Source organism: Primulina huaijiensis, chromosome 3 (assembly GCF_012295235.1).
Source record: "Primulina huaijiensis isolate GDHJ02 chromosome 3, ASM1229523v2, whole genome shotgun sequence".
NCBI lineage: Eukaryota > Viridiplantae > Streptophyta > Magnoliopsida > Lamiales > Gesneriaceae > Primulina > Primulina huaijiensis.
Window position 1 is genome coordinate 1442825 of NC_133308.1, and position 19202 is coordinate 1462026.

Genomic DNA, 19202 nt, shown 5'->3' on the forward strand with positions numbered 1-19202 from the left:
GTTTGGGGGAGAAATATATGTTAGCCTGAGGTGCAGAGCTAGTTATCACGACCAACTCTCTAACATGTCTTCTTTATGATATTAACATACGTGGATCTTCTATTAGCTATGTCTAGTTATTAGAAAATTTCATGTTACATTTTTCTTTTGAACCCAAATTTCATGATATCTTTACAACAATATCACAAATATTCAAAGGTGATATTTATCTCAACCTGTGCGGTTCAAAATACATAAATCTAAACACAACCTAAAAATACCATATCAATTATCATTAGCAAATGACAATTGAGAGGTCGAGCATGTTTGAAATCAAAATTTGTTATCCTACCAAACCAATTGACCGAATCAAGTCAACTCGGTAACTTGTTCCGGTTAACTGTTTTGCAAACCGTTATTGTAACATAAATAGACCAAGCACAACAAAATAAAATGGACCAGACTTAGGAGAGTTGCCTTTCACGTATGTTCTTATCTAGTTAAAGCGATTATCATGATCATTTTCATTTCAATCAGTTTAATCTTATGTTTACTTGATTTTAACGAAATAGTTTCGGCTAGCTCGATTTTTTTAGGAAAACGAAAATACACGTTGTTCTCTGCTGTGCCTCAAGGTATAGAAACACAATTCTATATTCGGACTTGTTTACCAACCATATGGTCCTTACCTCTATCATTTCTCATATTGGTAATGGGTTCAGAACAGGAACTGAACTCTAAGCGTTATCGAGTTTAAAAGTAGCACATTTTTTACACAACCAAGTTATTGTGTATGATGCAGATACATTTTCAACCTGGAGTTACCCCAAAGGTGGCGAGCGCAGAACAGACTTCCCTCATCTACAAAGATTTTCAAATTAATGGTGTCGAACACCGCTCCCTTCACGTAGAGGCGCATATATGTCATGACATGATATCCAAATTAAGATTCTACAGAAATAAATTTGGCGACGTGATTCATCAGGCTATTTTTTTTCAGATCCGAATCATATTGCAGAATGTTTATCAACGGGAACTCATAAAATGATAAAACTGTTTTACTTATGCCACGGATCATATACATATTAATACCCCAACTACAAGCAAAATTTGAATAAACTTGATAATTACTGATATTCATCAAGGATTACATGGATGGTGGTACAGAAAATCGGCACGCAATTTTCCATGGGACAATTGAGGACTGTCTTATCTGCAGCAGAATGAAAAATTTAGACCATGAAAAAGGCACCAAAGTATAAATAAAATAAAAAAGTAAAAGAACAATTGAAATTCAGAACTAATCCACTCTTAATTTATAAATTATAGTAGAAGGCAACATCTGTTATAAGTGTAGGACATCTATAACTACCAGTGTCCTAGTTTAACTTCTAATTTCGTGGTGTTTATATCAGGCACATTAATAGTTCCGATGCATTTCGAAAGAAAAAACCAAACCAGCATAAAATTGCTCATCAATTATGCGTTCAAGCATATGTAAGTGTTTTGAGAGTGCATTTCCTCATGCAACTATATATTGCACTGTATATATTTTCTGCAAAACTCATAAATAGTAAATTGTTGAATGAGCACAATCAAATCTAATCAGCAGGTCCCAGAAACTCGTAGAAACGGAAAAGATAACATCTAAGTGTCGCACTAAAGAAAGCCTTTTTAAAATAGTAAGACCACGTCTAGCAGAAAAAACTAACCGTGTTGTCTTTTCTTGCAGAGTTTAAACTCGTATTATTCCTCATCGCTGTCATAAACCATTTTCATTCGCCGATGGGTTGTAGCCTTCCTTGGAGGAGAGTCTTCTTCAGACTCAATGTCCTTCCTTTTAAGGCTGCCTCCAGAACCATTGACCTGCTCAGCCTCCTGGTAAATAATAATGTCAAACAAGAAAGATAATGACCTATCACTGCAGGGGTGGGTAGCCCAATCAAAAACTGTAAGCAATATGGCAAAGCGTATGCACCTAGTACAAAACAGCCAGTTCTTACCAGGTGCAGCATAATCTCAACCAAGCGATATCCCATGGATATCAACAAAAACAATGTATCAGTGCGTATAAAAGCTTTTTAAAAAAAATTCAACAGAAAATGACTTCAATTAGTCACCATCTTCCTCCTACCACAAACAGTAAAACTCTGGTGTAAAGTTAAACTTTCTGCTTAATTTTTCTGTAAATGGTTACCAAAATATTTTTAATAGTGCAAAAAAAATTATTTTGTAAAGATCTAATCTATTTTTAACTTGTCTAAAATAGGAAAACTACAAATTTATAAGTCGCCATAACTATTAATCGCACGACATGCACCAAGGTCCCGTAAGGTCTTGGAGCTCCAGGTATGAAGCAAGGCACATACCTTTTAAATGTGAGGTGCAGCAGGATTAAAAATGAAAAAAAAAAATTACATATATCAAAGAAGCTACATATTTCACAAAAAAAATAATCTTAAGACTTTTTCCCTTAAGATCAATCTCCGATAAAACCAAAATGATTTGCAAAAAGTGTAATTAAAAAATAACAAATTTCCGAGACTATTAGATTTAAATGTAAATGGTAAACATTTACTAACATATACAAGAGAATGAAATAAAAGAGTACAAATTAAACTAAAATACCTAGAGATTGCAAAATACAACTAGCTGAAGTTGCCATTCCCGGCCATCTGTTGTAGTAATATGGTAAACGAAATCCAAAATATATTATTATATAAATAAAAATCATAATAATAAAATATTTCAAGCCCAAATAAAAAAAATAGCAGTCTCACAGAGACCCAGGCCTTGCCTTGGGCCTACTCTCAGAGGCATGTGCCTCTTCCCTTGGCACACACCTCTGGTGATGACAGTGCGCGTAGGATGTATGCACTCACAGAGGGCTGCACCTGAGGCGCTCTTTTGACAACTATGCAAGTCACAAAATGGAAATTTCAAAAATCAGGCTCACAACAACTAATATCAGGTATGAGTATCACCGCGGTAACAATGGATGGGTAAGGTGTATCATGATGACAAATGGAAATTTATAATGGTATAACGGAATGCTATTGTCACACTACAACAATTATTTAGAGGGTCAGGTATCTTAATATTAAAAAACTTGGAAACAAATTACTAACTTATGAGTAACAGTGTTTAATTTCAAGGTTGATCCATTTTGAAGAAGTACCACTGTACATATTGGTTATTTTCAAATTAAAAGAAATTTAGGTGATATATTAGTTAGCAGCTCAAGATTAATTATTTTATTGAAGTTCAACCCATTTAGCTCATAGTCCACGACATGAAACAGATAGCCTGTTTTTTTAATCCAATCAGTCCTTTGTCATTGCATCACCTAAGATCTCTGAGAAAAAGAATATTTTAACGGTTGATACATGGAGTTTCTTCACCATTAGTATATTCAATCAGGTTCAACTCAAACTATACATTTAGTCAGGATCCTCTGTGAAATTGGTCAACTGGTTTACAAATTCCATGAATTTTCCAAACCCATGCGATATGCCTCATGAAAAGAACAATATATTCGATTACGGACTTTTTAAGAACCTGAATTCCACCGTCAAATTCTAGAAAGCAATAGATAGTCTTGTATCGTACTACAGAAGTTCATATTATGTTCTTTAAAAAATACTAGAAGAAACAGCCATCCAATTAATATGAAAGACCGAACTTATAGATGGCATATATGTCTAACCAATATTGAAGCAACCCTCACAAATTAGCAGATACCACAGATATGAGTTTATCCTCAGGATATCATACGTATAAATGAAATTTACTATGGGCCAACTTGGTGAAGAGCCCTAAAAGAGAAACAAAAACTATTTCAAATTTTGTGCCATATTGCATCCACATATGAAGGCTAAAGCAAAAAAAATTATCATGAAAAGAACTTTCCCTTACCTCAGCCTCTTCTTCGGATTCAACGTAATTCTCTTCCTCCTCTCCTTGTTCATGTTCTTCCTCTTCTTCGGCATAATCCTGTTCTGCTTCTTCACCCCTTCTATGTAATGGAGAATCTTCATCTTCTTCCCCTTCAGTCTCATACTCAGATTCCTCCTTCTCACTTTCAGAGAAATCCACTGGTCGTCGAGATGATTTAGCAGCTGGAAATGCCGACTTATGAGGTATACCTTTTGGGCCCTGAATTTAATAGTGTTAAAATCAAGATTAAATGATAACATTAAATAGAGTGATTAAAGGTAATGGGGTAGGACTGCTCATATTACTCATGTCAGATTGGCTAACCTTCTTAGCATTTATAATGCGCTTCTCTGCACGTGCTTCCAATTCAAGGTCTTCCTCAAAGCGACGGTGTTTCCTTGAATCATAATAATCTCGTCCGTCCTCCTAACGACGGAAAGAATGATACAGAAACTAATTTCAGAAACGAGAATTATTTCACAATAAGATTGGGAGGTAAGTAGGTTTGATTAGGCATTCATGATATGGCAAAACAATAACAACAAAAGTAAGCTCATTTCCAGAAAAGATGCTCTAAATTCTAACCTCATCAAGTGCATCCTCCAGAAAACCAGGTGAAAGTTGACGTTCCCTGCGGGCAGGTTGTGTATATTTACGATTCACCTTCTCCTTCTTCCGGTTAAGAAGTTCACTAGCTTTGATTGATTGACTAACGGCCTAAAAAGACCCACACAACAAAGTAATACTTAATATTTGCCATTCATCTGACGCTGAAAGCTAAGTACATCAGATGTTTATTTAAATATACCTTCTCTTTTTGCTCCTTCTCCCTCTCTGGATCAATCTCAGTGATGCAGTTCTTGACTTTGTAAACCTTTTTGTGTCTCGAATCAACGAGAGCAGTCAATAAACGATGAGAATTAGAGGATAACGATGAAGGCATAGACCTCATTTTTGATGAAATACTCCCCTGGGATTGGAGAATGCCCTGAAAAAGAATTGTCAATCAACAGAAGGCTCAGCATTATGCTTAAAAAAATTTAATATATCTAATGAAAATAAGATACCATCCATCTGGACCTGTGCACCTATTAAAGTTTTTGTCGATAGCTTCGCCAGTATTACATTATTGGTATAATAAAGAGACAACGCACAATAAGCCAAGAGAAATGAAAATCTTGCCTTTCCATGCCTAAGGAAAAGATGTGCTTGTTCGTGTTGAGCATCCTGCTTAGATATATCAAGCACTTCATTTCCAATAAGCAACTGTAGGCTGCCATCTGACCACTCCACAAATCTAGCATTGCTTTCCATCTACACAGATAATCACTCTATCACGAAATCATAACAACAATCAACTGAATTCAAACATATAGCAACATTATTGTTAATGCAATTCAAATACGAAAAACATTCATATCCAAGATAAAATAATGAACAGAGCTCATATATTTGCAATATTGCTGTTCAAAATTATTTGTGAAGGTATCCTGTGTAGTTTTGTCAATTACTAAATCACCAATTCACAAGTCTATGGTTACGTTAAAAAATAAAGCCACCTGACTCTATTTTATTTAAGTAATCAACAAACTATCGAGATTTACTTGATTTATATTTTGTTTTAATTTGCAGGCTCTACCTTCCAAATAATCTCCTTGGCCTTCAACTTGTAAGTCTTGAAAAATATTTCTACATTCTCCATTGTGAAATAAAAAACAGAACTCACACACATACACAATTTTTCTTTAAAAAAGAAGATATTACTAATCAGAATAGAAAAAAGATGTTTTTGTTCTACACTGTCTTATCAACATGCTTATTTCACTGCCAGGTGCTCGGGCCTTGTAGCCTCTTAGTATTTTGAATATTATACATTTTGTGCTTCTTGTTTACATCGGGCAAAATGTGAACCATAAAAAAAGGTAGGTACCTTTATTTTTCACTAATTTTTGTACTTGTTACTTTTGTATTGTTCTCCAATAATTATAAGGACTTTTAACCAACATTCAAATATTCAATCGCATCACAACTTTATAATTGGCATACCAGAATGGTATAAAATGGCTCTCTCTTCAATTCCTTTTCTTTCTTTTAAACTTGTTTATAAATCAGTATAATTGATTTTTAAATTCTTGCTAGATGAAAGCATTTGAGATTCATAGGATTCAGAGTTACTAATTTTTTTCCTCGGATGCATAGTTGTCAAAGGCGAGCGCCTCTCGCCTCAAGGCGAGAGGCGCTACCAGGCGCGGGCATTGCGCCTCGGGAAATCCCGGGCGCAATGATTTACAAAGGCGAGCCCAGGCACACGCCTCGGCTCGCCTTGGAAGGGCTCTCGGGCGTGCCTTAGGCACGCCTGAGATTGCCTTTTTTTTTTAAATTCAAATGCAACTTCTCTGTTTTTTTTTTAATATTAACTTAAAATGTAAAAGGCCGCCCAACCCAACCTTAAACCCTAGCAGCCCAGTTAACAAATTAAATATCATGAGGCGACAAGCGCAGAAGTGTGCAGACTGCAACAGAATTACAGAAGCCAACGTGACAGCGTGAATAAGAGAAAGGCCAAGAACCATTTATTGAAGAAAGCTCAGGTATCAGTTATAGGGACTCTGATGATTCGATGGAAGAAGATGAACTTGATTTGGATGATCGAAGAATTTTAATCATGTTACTTATTATAATGAACTTATTAATTATTTGTTGTTTTGTGTGACGTCGTGACTTAATTATTTCATATTTTAATATATTAATATATTATTCTAAGATAAATATATTTTTTTAAAAAATAAATAATGTGCGCCTTGCTTCGGTAAGGCGCGCGCCTCGCCTTGCGCCTTGCGCCTCAGTATTGACCGTTGACAACATCAATTTCATGTGCACATGTTTCAAATGGGAACAACTAAAAAGCGTTGAAGGATTTACTTACAGATAAGGAGCCATCAGGTTTTTTGAACTTCCTCCAACGAACAACATTATTTTCCAAACGTATCCTCTTTCTCGATCCTGAATCATCAGTCTCGTAAAAATCTTCTTCAACAAATGTTTTGGGATCAAAAGGTTTATAATCTATGCCCATAATATTTGAGACTTTGATCATATTCATCTGCAATAGTAGAATCGTCATTACTATTTCTGCAACTATGTATTTAATACCTAGAGTTTATTACTAAATTGTCCAGGTAAACTAGAACCAACATCACCTCCAGATCAGTAATTACAGAAATAAAAATCAAAGTGAAACCAACCTAACCATAAATTTTGTATGAGAATGCTATCCAATTTCTAATGAAAAGAGACACTATATTTAATTGAAAACTAAACAATATAGTTTGGGTTTGCATGGGGGCAATGTGAACAAGTTTAGGTTCTTCATTATTGGGAAGACCCGGAGAAAAGCCAACTTTAAGCAGATCATATCTCGAGGACTTGACATAAATCATAGAGTGCTGAAATTAAAGTGAGTATGATGGATTGTTAACAGTTGTCATAGGAAAAGTGGTGCCTTCAAAATAGACAAACAACTGACCCCCGCTTTGATATTGTCTTCTTACATGATATCCGTTACTCTAAGCAAAAGTCCAATGTGATTTATCTTTCCTACCTTCATACTAGTATCAAAAGTTCCACAGTTCTCGATATGTCATTTCGGTTACATCAATGTCTTCGTTAAGTTCTACATAATTTCAAGGACACATCCAGCCTAAGTTATGACAGAATGCACAAATTGAATAATTTACACGCTGATTGAATCCAATAGCTCAAGTAAATGCTTCAGAAGAATCTATATGACTCATCACATCTTTTTCAACACAAATTCAACAAAATGTCTTGGTTCTTCTTGAAGAAGTAGATGCCCCATGAAATGATTCGAACTATCAATATATAAACCAACTGGTAATGAGGATAGACAGAAATACTGGACTCCGTAAGTGTAACTTCAATAATATTAGATCCCAATCATGATTTCTAAAAATAATTTCGTTCATTCCAAACTGTAGCAGCTTCCAGTGGAAAGAAAACTATAAGTAAACCTTGTCTGATTCTGCTGGAGGATGGCGTAGAGGAATCTCCAACTCCAGTGGGGGGCCAACCGGTTTTTCCTTAGGTTTAGCATCGGTATGATCCTCTTCAGAATCATATGGTGCATCTTCATCAGGTATCATATCCTCCGGCCTAAGCTCTCCCTCATAATTTTCCTCTTCGTCCACAGGTGATAGCTATATCAAGGGAAAGTGCATGAATCATTTCATCTGTATATTATTTATAATTAAAGTGCCTCTTTATATATGAACAAAGAATACAGTTTCAAAATGAGTTCTCGTACTAACATTTCCTTCTTCAATCTGATTCCGAACTTCATATTCTGCTTGTTCTTCGTCTTCAGAGTCCCCAAAAACATCACGTATCTCTGGTGCAGAGTGTAAAAATTGATCACTTTTCTCGTCACCAAGTGATCTGCACCAAGCCATTAAATTCAGACCCTTGAATACATCCATATAAAATATCGCACTGAAGAAATGATACAATAACTCAGTTTCGAAACATTCAAAGCATGTGAGAGGAAATGCATTGTTTATAATCCAGTTTATGCAGAAGGGAAAACCAAATAATAAACGACAAAAATTTGTAAAGTAGTGAGCTTGTAGACAATGAGTAAGAGACCTGGGACTCTGGGCCATATTCTCTTCATCGTCCTCATTAGCAGCAAAATGATTCTCTGCAGATCTTTCTGATCCACTATCAACTGCATCACGTCTTCTGCTTGTTACACCTCGTTGGCCATATTGCTCCTTTTCATCGCTCTCCGAATACCGATCTTCACTTTCTTCCTTTTGATTGCCTAGTTCAACTTCTTGAGAGCTCTGGTCTCTCTCACCCTCACTCTCTGTATGTAAACGATCAAGATCTTGAGGTTCACCCTCACTCTCAATTTCTGCCTCCCCCTGGCCTTCACCTCCGCCTTTAGGTATTCCGTCTACTTCATCCTAAAAATTAAACTAATATCACAATATGTTGCATTCGGTTCAAGAGATACGACTATATACGAATAAATTATTCTGGGACTATTGAAATAACTAGATTGGAAATGAAATAATAACTGATGGAATAATATGTTTGATTTGACAAATTCGGATTTGGATTAAAATTACAAGTACAAGATGAATTATAATTTTACCTTTTGACCATTACAAGTAATGGTATATGGTTGTGTGCTATGTATGATAGAATTATCAAACAATAAGTTATGTTGTGACTATTAAAGTAATATGATATACTGTGAAATAGAAATTGATTAATAATATTATATTTCATAAATTATATTAATCAATTATGAACCAGACAGAATTCTGAGATCTTCTTCGAGAGTTCTTTAATAATGGCCCCAAACATTTACTACAATAATTTTTAAAAAGAACAAACATTGAAGTTCAATTATTTACACATCTTCCAAGGCAGTCAGATTAGAAAACTCATACACATGGGAAATAGCAACATACTTTTGTGTCATCAATTTATGGATTAAAAATGTTAAAGAAATTCTAGATTCAAGGAAATCTCAGTTAACACAGACCAACAGAGAGTAAAATAAAGATAACTATGTATGTACGATTTCTTATATTGAGTTGTAACAGATTTGCATAAGGTTTAATCAGGACATGGACAGAGTGGGAGCAGAATTTTGGAGATGGTAAAAAAGGAAACTGTAGATTGAATTTGATTAGCAAAAATATAACTTAGATTCTTGCATGAATAGCATCCTCAATGTATATGTTAGAAAAACTCACCTGAAATTCGACCATAACATTACAAATCGTACATGCTTAATCTCATACATGTACATCCAAAACTAATATCTTTTGAATCAACAGCTGATCTAAAAGATGCAGAAAAAGTTACATAAATGTTTGCAAGTGGATTTTCGAAAAGAATAATGACCAGAATCATTCCACACCAAAAAATGGACACTCTTGCAAGCAGGGCCAGAACTAAAATAATAATGAAAGGCAAAACTAGGCTACAATATGCAATTTTTATCATAAAATCAAAAAACTTTTGCAGGAAAAACTTGTGTTTTCATGATTTACGCCTTGAGTTTTACCATACAGGTCTACTGCCCTACCTTCCACTGTTAGGCCCACCCTGTGCGGCAACAAGCAGACAGTAGTCGGCATCCAGGTAACGGTTCGCCGTAAATAAATAGGGAATTAGGTTTAAACTTTCAGACCCCCATACACGAGGAAGGCCGATTCTCGCATCCCATAATAGCATTGACAAATCAATTTCAGTAAAATAGAGTAATTCAGCCAAAGACACTTTCGCGTTTTAATTATTTTAAATTTGAAACTTTTTTCCAGTTTAACAGGAAAGAAAAGAAAACAATTGAGTAAATTGGACAAAAAAAATACAATAAAATCCTCACGGAAACATAATCAGGCTGTCGATTAGATTCGTGCTCGGATTCGATCTCCTCCTCTTCTTCCTCTTCTTCTGACTGGTCACCGAACAGGTTTTGCATCATCTGATGCCGCTTCTCTTCGCCCACCATTGTTATACGAATTCGAGAGTGTTTCTCTGTGCTTCGTGTGTGTGAAATAGGGCGTTCGGAGAAAGGAGGGTGGCAGAACGCAGATTCGTGAAGGGAATAGGTGTTGATTACAAGTTCGTTTCCATTAACCAAATCAAAACAAAGTCTTGCTACATGCACCGTTCCCGTTTTCAAGTAGAGCACGACCAACTTGTTGCGTGTATGTATAATATTTTTTTTATAATTTATTTGATTTATATTTAAATGAAGATCAAAATATAATTATAAGAAATAGTGAGAGGTGTTTGTATAATATTTTTTTTTATAATTCATTTGATTTATATTTAAATGAAGATCAAAATATAATTATAAGAAATAGTGAAAAGCTACGCTTTACTTTTGACATCTAAATTAAAAAATAAATAGAAAAAAAATATAAAAATGATTCCAATAAGAATTTAACTTATAATGTAATGTCTGAGGTAAATTTCACAAATTATTGATTTAATAATGTGATATTATTAAATAATTAACGATTTTTGAAAAATGAAATATGACATATGTTGGTCATATGAAGTCCAAATGATTTGAAATTTGGATATATCGTAGAAAACTCAAAGATATAGAAGTTTCATGTTTTGAGCTTTGGAAACTTTGATCGTTTGACTGGTCCAAAGAGATATACCGATGTTAAAATATTAAATATTATATTTAATAAATATAATATAATATTAATAAATAAAAAAAGATAAAAATGGAATTACGTGAAAGAATGAATGAATCTTCATTCTTACCGTGAGAAAACGAGAGGTAAGATAAGAAGATAAGAAAGGGTTTTGATTTTTCTTTTCGATCTTGCGATTTATCGATTTATCCAATCGACGAACTGACTTCAGTTTTGGGATCGTTGACACGAAATCTTCGATTTGAGGTATAAATTTTATAGTTTCGGTGATGTTTGAAATTCGTCGATTTCTGGAATAAATCCGATAAATTGTTAAATCATACTGAAATTGAAGATAGTTGAATAGTGTATGATTTTAACGAAGTAGAGAAGATTATAGTGATGTTATTTTGAATTATTCCTAATTTATTATAATTAGAGATTTTTAATCGTTGGATTGAGATTGGAAAGTGGTTTGTTAGTTGTTATTAATTCTGATTGTATATTAGGAGTTTACGAAGAATAGGCTACACGTTGATATAAAGTTTTCGTAATTTGACGGATGTTGTAAAATAGCATATTATTTGAAGTTAATTTATTTGGGTGTATTTGATGATAGTATTGTGAATTATATACACCAGAATATTAAATTGTTGAAAGATAAGAATTTATAATCGAGTTTTATATTTTGTTAAATTAGTGTTATTGGGTTATTTGATGTTATATATTGAGACTGTTATGATTGTGTTGATACGGTGACAATGATCTGATAATTTTACTTGAATTATTTAGATACAACACAAGCCTCAGGATCAAAGAAATAGCCATATTATATATATACTCGATTATCAGGTACGTATTGACGTACGAGCATATGTTGTTATTGTTTAGTATTGATGAATATTATTGCGTTGAACGATAATAAATCACTGGTATTGGGTGATTTGATATTATATATATTGTTGTTTATTATCGTTGATATTGTTGGCTGTCGTTTGTTGGGAGACGTCTCGTTGATGTTGTTCGTTCGACGATATTGCTGTCGCCGGTGGTGGGGTGCGACGTATCGTTGATGTTATTCGTTCAACGATATTGTTGTCGTCGGGGTAGGGGTGCGACGTATCGTTGAGGTTATTCGTTCGGCGATATTGCTGTCGGCGGTGTTGGGGTGCGACGTATCGTCGATGTTGTTGTTGCAGTAGTATGGAAGTGATGACGTTGATATCGTTGGTGGTTTGATTGTCCAGAGACAGCGAATGAAGTATTTTTGTTATCATTCCAGTTATATTTTATATTGTTGATAATATAATTGTTATGTATTACGATGATGATTGTTGTGTATGCTCATCCTTTGGGGACTGTTTCTGTTGGACATGTTACATGACTCTGCTGTGAGACAGGATAGTGGTGAAGGACTAGGTGTGTCTGGTCAAACAGTCCTGTAGTTGATAGTAGATAGAGACAGTATAATTTATTGTCTTACTTGAGTTGTATGTGTGTATTTATTATACTGTTTCTGCTGCATTGACGTAGATAGTGTGGTGATTGCACTATTTTGTCGTATATGCATTATATTATTATGTCGTTGAAAAGTAAATTTTTATGCATATGACGTCACATGTTGTATGATTACGTGACGGGGTTTGGGGCGCCACATATAACTTAATACATGAAAAAGACTTTATCCATTGAACTACATGTAACTTGCATTAAAATTTTAACATTTAATTAATATGTAAAATTATTAAAACAGACCATGACACCAAAAGTTAGTTACTCTAAGTGCCTCAAACTTAATAATATAGTATAGATGTGTGCTCATACAGATGATTTTTTGTTGATNATATATCTTGTTAGATAATACTAGCAATTTTGGTATTAAATTTAATATAAAGTAAAATTTTATTTTTATAAAGTGTATTGCAATTTTGTTTTATTTTTTTCATAATAATTAATACAATATAAAAATATTTAACGTACTATTATACTTTTGTTAAAAGTTTAAATATCATTTGTTTTTTTTTTTTTGGACGGTATCATTTGGTATATTAATTAGATGAATTGGAAAATTGAGGTAAGAAATCCAAATATTTATGTTGATTAATTATGTAAGCCTATTTTAGGAAAATCATATAAAAACACATCAAGAAACCCAGGTTGTCCATGACTCGATATAAATCTAGAATTACAAAACTATAAACATGAAAATATTTTGAGTTTATTCCTATTACTATTTAATCATTCAAAGATTAAGAATATTTTATAGTATTAAGAAAACAAGATAAATTTATTTAAGAAGGTTAGTTTAGTAAAAAGAAAAAAGTATCTTTTTTTTTTCCCTTAAAACAATAGTCAAAGGTCAAAATGATTGCAAAAATAGACAAAGATTCAAATATATTATATACTAATTTCATTTTGTCGGTATGCTTTACAATCCCAAATGAATAGCCCCGAAGAAAATCACAATGTTGTTCTTAGTTTGCGAGTTAATCAGCTACATAAATGTTTTTTTGTAAATATTTTAAAAAATGATTATGAACTTTTCTTTTACAAATTTTAAATATAATTTCAATATCAACAGTCATTCTAGTCTCGACTGAGTAAAACGATTTTATCAATCAAAAGGTTACTACTAAACTGACACTCAATCTTAAAAGTCATCAAAACATCGAAGTCAGAAATAAAATGATACCACAAGAAAACAATTCAATTTTACATCAAATCCTTTGTAATCAGACTCAATTCCATCCGAAAATTCCAAGACACAAATCAAATCTCATCCCTCAGTGCGTAAATTTACTCACGGTGTTCTAAAAACCACCGGTTAAGCATTGGACGATCGTCACCACCCCAAATTTTTAGATCTCTCTATGCGATCGCATAACGTAATATATAGAATTTTTTTATTTTTTTTTAAAAAAAATTATTTTTCGATATATTTTTCAATCAATTTATATCGGATATCGAGGAGGATATGTAATTGATTTTGAGTTTGAATCCGATATTGAAGAATTATTGGAGATGAACAAGAATAATTAGATATTTAAGTAAAAAAAAACGCCTAAGCGTTTAACGGTGTATCGCCACCCGCCTCCCGCTTTTTAGATCACTAAACCCATCATATGCCAGAAAATGGAAACCATCTATAGGAATCCAGTGATAGTTTGTTCCTCGATTTACATATTTTTCGCAAATCGATCTAACAGGAGCAAAAAGAGTGTTCCAGCATGTACCAACAGATTATCAAGGTGTCAATGCTGTGAATTCTTAGCTGAACCATTAACTACCTACCTTCCACCTTGTAAAAGGTTCGACAGTAGAGAAATGGTTTATATTTTTATATCAAAGGAAGTTTTCTGTCCATTAGTAATGAATTCAAGTTACACATCGGATACTCATAGCTGTTTAAAAATCACCGAGAATTGCCATTCAATTTGAAGGTCAGTACCGAGTAAAGTCCTCCAACTCAACACATACTAAGATGAATGGGTGCCCTAGAGCTAGGAGAGAGGCATGCTCAATCAAAATGAGACACACTGAGTTATGAGAATTACTAATACACACAGTTTGTTCGACTAAATCGACCAAAGATTATCAGAATAAGTTTCAGGCAAGTATCGGTGTCCTGATACAATAAGTAGACATAAAAACTGAATGAGAATTAAAGTTTCAAAAATACACATACCAAACAGAGCAATTGACCAGAAGGTAAAAACAGGTATTCCACCATAGTCACCACTATCATTGCTATCCTCGGTAATGGGCTGCTGCTAGTCTATCTATTGTAACACCTCATGGAGTTGCAAGCATTGACCATATGACTCACAACTGTTACCTAGAAAATAGTTTCCCAAGAGCTATAAATGCATGTCCTGTTGATACATTACTCTCCAAAAAGAAGTTAAGTGGAGGCAAAGAATTCGTTCATACAGTTCTAAACAAAAGTTTTTGAATCAAAAAATTAAATAAAGTAACATGAGATTGAAGAAATACAAATCATCATTCCTCTTGGAGCATTTGTATGCCGTTGACATAAAATATGGTAATACTGTGTTATGTAAGGCATAAGATGATCAATTTCATTTCCGATCTTGTTTCCAAAGACAAGTATATTGACTCCTGATTTGAAATATGACCTCCTCATTTTAATTCATTTATTTTTTACCCTTTTAAAACAACTTTTCTTTAACCATATATCTCCAAATTTATCTAAATCATAAATTATCGACAAATATCATTTTTCGTAAAAACAAAGTTTCTAACTTTATCTAACACTACAGCTTCCCCAACCATTCACCAATAACACAACGTTGTAGACTAATATGTACATTTTCTTCTTTACAGATCAATGATGAACTGATCGTTAATTTATTTAATTACTTTGAAAAATATATACAATATGAAATATGTCTCGTCGTGAGTTATGGATTCAATATTTTCTTAGCGTGGACCATGCATTTCACTTACCATATCTATGTAAGATGGTAACAGTTTGCTTCTATAAAGCTCCTGAGAAAACAAAAGATGTTACATTCTTGTGCTTGTATAGAATCGAATTCATTGTCGTTGTATAGTTTTGTGATAAATATTTTAAGATTCAAATGTATTGGGAAAGTTACATAGGTGTCTTACATGTATTATAATGACGAAAGTGAATCAACCGGTGCTCCTATAATGCATAGTCAACTAGAGCGTAGAATAATTATTAGGATTTTTTTTCAAGTTGAACATCGTGTGACAAAGTGTTAGAGGTGTAATAAGCAAGAGCATAACATACGTAAAGTATGTTGTATATTTTTAATGTTTTTTTTTCCTTCTCTAAAATATCTAGTTGTTAGAGTAGGTGTCCGGCAAGCCAACATGTGGCTAGGCCTTTTATTGATTCAAATGTAAAACAATCTTAATTTTAATAATATTTTACGATTTTATTTGATTATAGCATTATACTTTATCTGTATACCCATGCAGGCTGCATAGATAAAGTCCTTGGATATACAATAAGTATCATGAGGTCTGCGTCGTAACGTAAGATCATGGAACTCATTAGGAAGTTTACCGTATATTCTAAACAGGTTCTTAGTCGAATCACCAGCCTAAAACAAGGATAAAGATCGCTCGAGCTCGATATATCATTTGTGATGTAAACGACATGTTTCATTGACAAGGGCATGGAGATGTCCATTCACACGGATGTGTGATCATATGATGATGCATTGAACAACCTCCCTCGGACTGTCCAAGTGGTTCTCACTTATCGAGTGGAATAGCCCGCAGTTATGGTTGTACATCATTAGTCCTTTGACCCGGGACAATGTAGGGGCTATACGTACTAGCATGAAATTTGATCCGTTTATCGACTCCATCGAAGGTCATCAGGTGGCGAGGTTGGATGTAGTTTCAAAATACGTAGGAGCAAATGCATTTTAGTCGGGGATTCATCGTTCGCCTACGGGTTAAGATATCCTATGTGATCTGATTAGTTAATAGTGTAATGAGTCTCTAGCCAGAGCAAGAAATGTGCTTTAGGAAAAAGGTATTTTCTTAGTTGTACATACCATGATACTATTAGTACTCAAAGATAAATCGCATCGTTGTCGAATTCATATGCAACTCTCGATACACCAATGGTTGCAGATTCGACTGTGATATAAGTGTTGAAGGGACCGTACTGTACGCTAATCATGACTAAAGGTTCTTGCAGGCACTATCAATGATACCTAGGGGATCATGGGACGACGCTACTAGACGCTCTTACCATGATCTGATGGGTGCAATCAAAAATGAGTTCTAACATTCTTGATCAAGGAATTGATGTAAAAAATGAGGTCAACTAGGGTAAACTCAAACAAGAATAAATGTTATTATGAATCACATGAAGATGTTAACCCACGACGAGTTATATCTTTGAACCATTGATGGTCAAGTATCGGAGTTTGTGTTCCCGTTGAGATAGTCAAATTTCAAGGAGTTGGAATTTGGCGACTATAGTTTGATGGAGATCAAACCGGAAGCTTATAAAATAGTTTATGAGCTGATTACATAGGATGAAAGAAATGGAAGTTAGCATGATTGTTAAATAAGGAAGGAGAGTGAAACTGCCTTGTTTTGAGTCACTAAAACTGGCATCTGCCCAATATGGTAAGTGAAAATTTTGACCTTCGAAATTTTCGATTTTTATTATATGAACAAGACTTGTATCATTGGTACATCGGCGCTCTCGGATCGTCGATCGAGGTTATAATGAGTTCGGAATCATTTATTTAGTGAATTTGGAATTTACCAATTAAATGTTGGTGCTCGTATGGTGACTACTAACATGTACAAATTCCCATAAAAGTTCTAGTGGAGTCTAGAATTAAATTAACCAAAGATTTAATTTATAAATTAAATAATAATTATTTAATTTAATATACATATACACGTATATATTTTATAAGGTGATATAAAATATGTGTATATAATATTTTTATATCATGTATTATTAAAAGTTAATAAATACATTATATATTAATTATATGTGGGTTTTAATATAATGATATATGCATAGTCTTTATAGGAGAGTGCCTCCTAATTAGATTAAAAGTCTCACTATATATATACAACATTAGGGCTCATTATCCAGTGATGAAAAATTGCATACAATTCACTCAAATCCTCTCCAATTCTTGTTGCAAAATTCGGCCATCACCCTTGTTGAGGGAAAATAATTCGATCGTCTTTTGTTCTTCCACGTTGCGCCGCTGTCGCTGCAACGTCTTCGGATTTTGGAAATTCGGAGACTACAGTCTCCTAAATTGTTTGGAATTACTAGTGCAATCCAAACAAGGAATTTATTTTCTGATCGTGGACCCAATTAGGCGATCAATTTAGAAGAGTCGTTCGTAGGGATTTACAAAAAGGACTATATCCATCTAAACACCGGAATAGTTTGGAGTCCAGCATTAAGAACGCAAAGAAAAAATTCTAAACGCTCTATGAATGTTTGTAAACACACGACGCCCAAGAATAAAAATTTTAAATTTCCGTTGCGTCTTGGGTGCGAGAACACGATGATCCAACAATGGTATCAGAGCCGGTAATTCTCAATCGTGTGTTTTAATTAAATTGTGTTGAGTTTATTATTTCTAACCGCGTAAGAATTTTTAAGAAAAACACCCCTCAAAATTATTTTTCAAAAACCAGATTCAACATAAATATGATACTTTTCAGAAAACCAACATCGATACGTCAAAAATGTATAAAAGAACATAAACTCCAACTTCAAACACGAAAAAAATAGGGAAACAATCAAGAAAATCGATATATTTCAAAAACCAGATTCGATTGTCGTTGGATGCGTGAAGAGAAGTTGAGCGAGGAGACAAGAAAATAAAAATTTTGAATTATTTATTTATCTATTACTCTATTACCTATATAAAAGAGCCAATCTTTTTAGAATTGTGAATTGACTTTTAAGTCCTTCATTATTAATTTATAGAATTAATTAATTATTAATATTAATTCAAGAATATATAATCTATTTATTTCTATTACCTATATATCTTTTACCTATATAAAATAGTCAATCTTTTTAGAATTGTGAATTGACTTTTTAAGTCCTTCATTATTAATTTATAGAATTATCTATTACCTATATAAAAGAGTCAATCTTTTTAGAATTGTGAATTAACTTTTAAGTCCTTCATTATTAATTTATAGAATTAATTAATTATTAATATTAATTCAAGAATATATAATCTATTTATTTCTATTACATATATAATTTATTTTTTCTATTACCTATATATTAATGGAATTTAATTTGAAAAATATATAATCTATTGATTTTTATTACCTATCTATTATACATAAATATCTATTACCTATATAATTTATTACCAATATAAAAAAATCAATGTTTTTAGAATTGTGATTTAACTTTTTAAGTCTTTCATTAATTTATAGATTTTAATTAATTATTAAAGTTATTACCTATATAAAAGAGGCAATGTTTTTAGAATTGTGATTTGTCTTTTAAGTATTTCATTAATTAATAGATTTTAATTAATTATTAATATTAATTCAAAAATATATAATTGAATTGACTTTTAAGTCCTT

General features: G+C 33.1%; 1 protein-coding gene across 2 annotated transcripts; it reads right to left on the reverse strand.

Moving 5' to 3' along the window:
* Positions 1 to 929: 929 nt before the first annotated feature.
* On the reverse strand, positions 930 to 10633 carry LOC140972879 (protein LEO1 homolog). 2 transcript variants are annotated; one of them, XM_073435343.1, is made up of 12 exons: positions 10337 to 10633; positions 8578 to 8900; positions 8244 to 8370; positions 7947 to 8132; positions 6842 to 7018; positions 5098 to 5229; positions 4724 to 4903; positions 4501 to 4632; positions 4240 to 4341; positions 3895 to 4134; positions 1692 to 1857; positions 930 to 1192 (listed from the first exon to the last, which is right to left on the reverse strand). In XM_073435343.1, the coding sequence occupies exons 1-11, from the start codon at positions 10460 to 10462 to the stop codon at positions 1726 to 1728; spliced, it is 1857 nt and encodes a 618-aa protein (XP_073291444.1). In that variant the 5' UTR covers positions 10463 to 10633; the 3' UTR covers positions 930 to 1192; positions 1692 to 1725. The 2 variants fall into 2 exon arrangements, with proteins under 2 accessions (XP_073291444.1, XP_073291443.1); XM_073435342.1 differs by lacking the exon at positions 930 to 1192 and having other exon boundaries at positions 1687 to 1857; positions 10337 to 10612.
* Positions 10634 to 19202: the final 8569 nt, after the last annotated feature.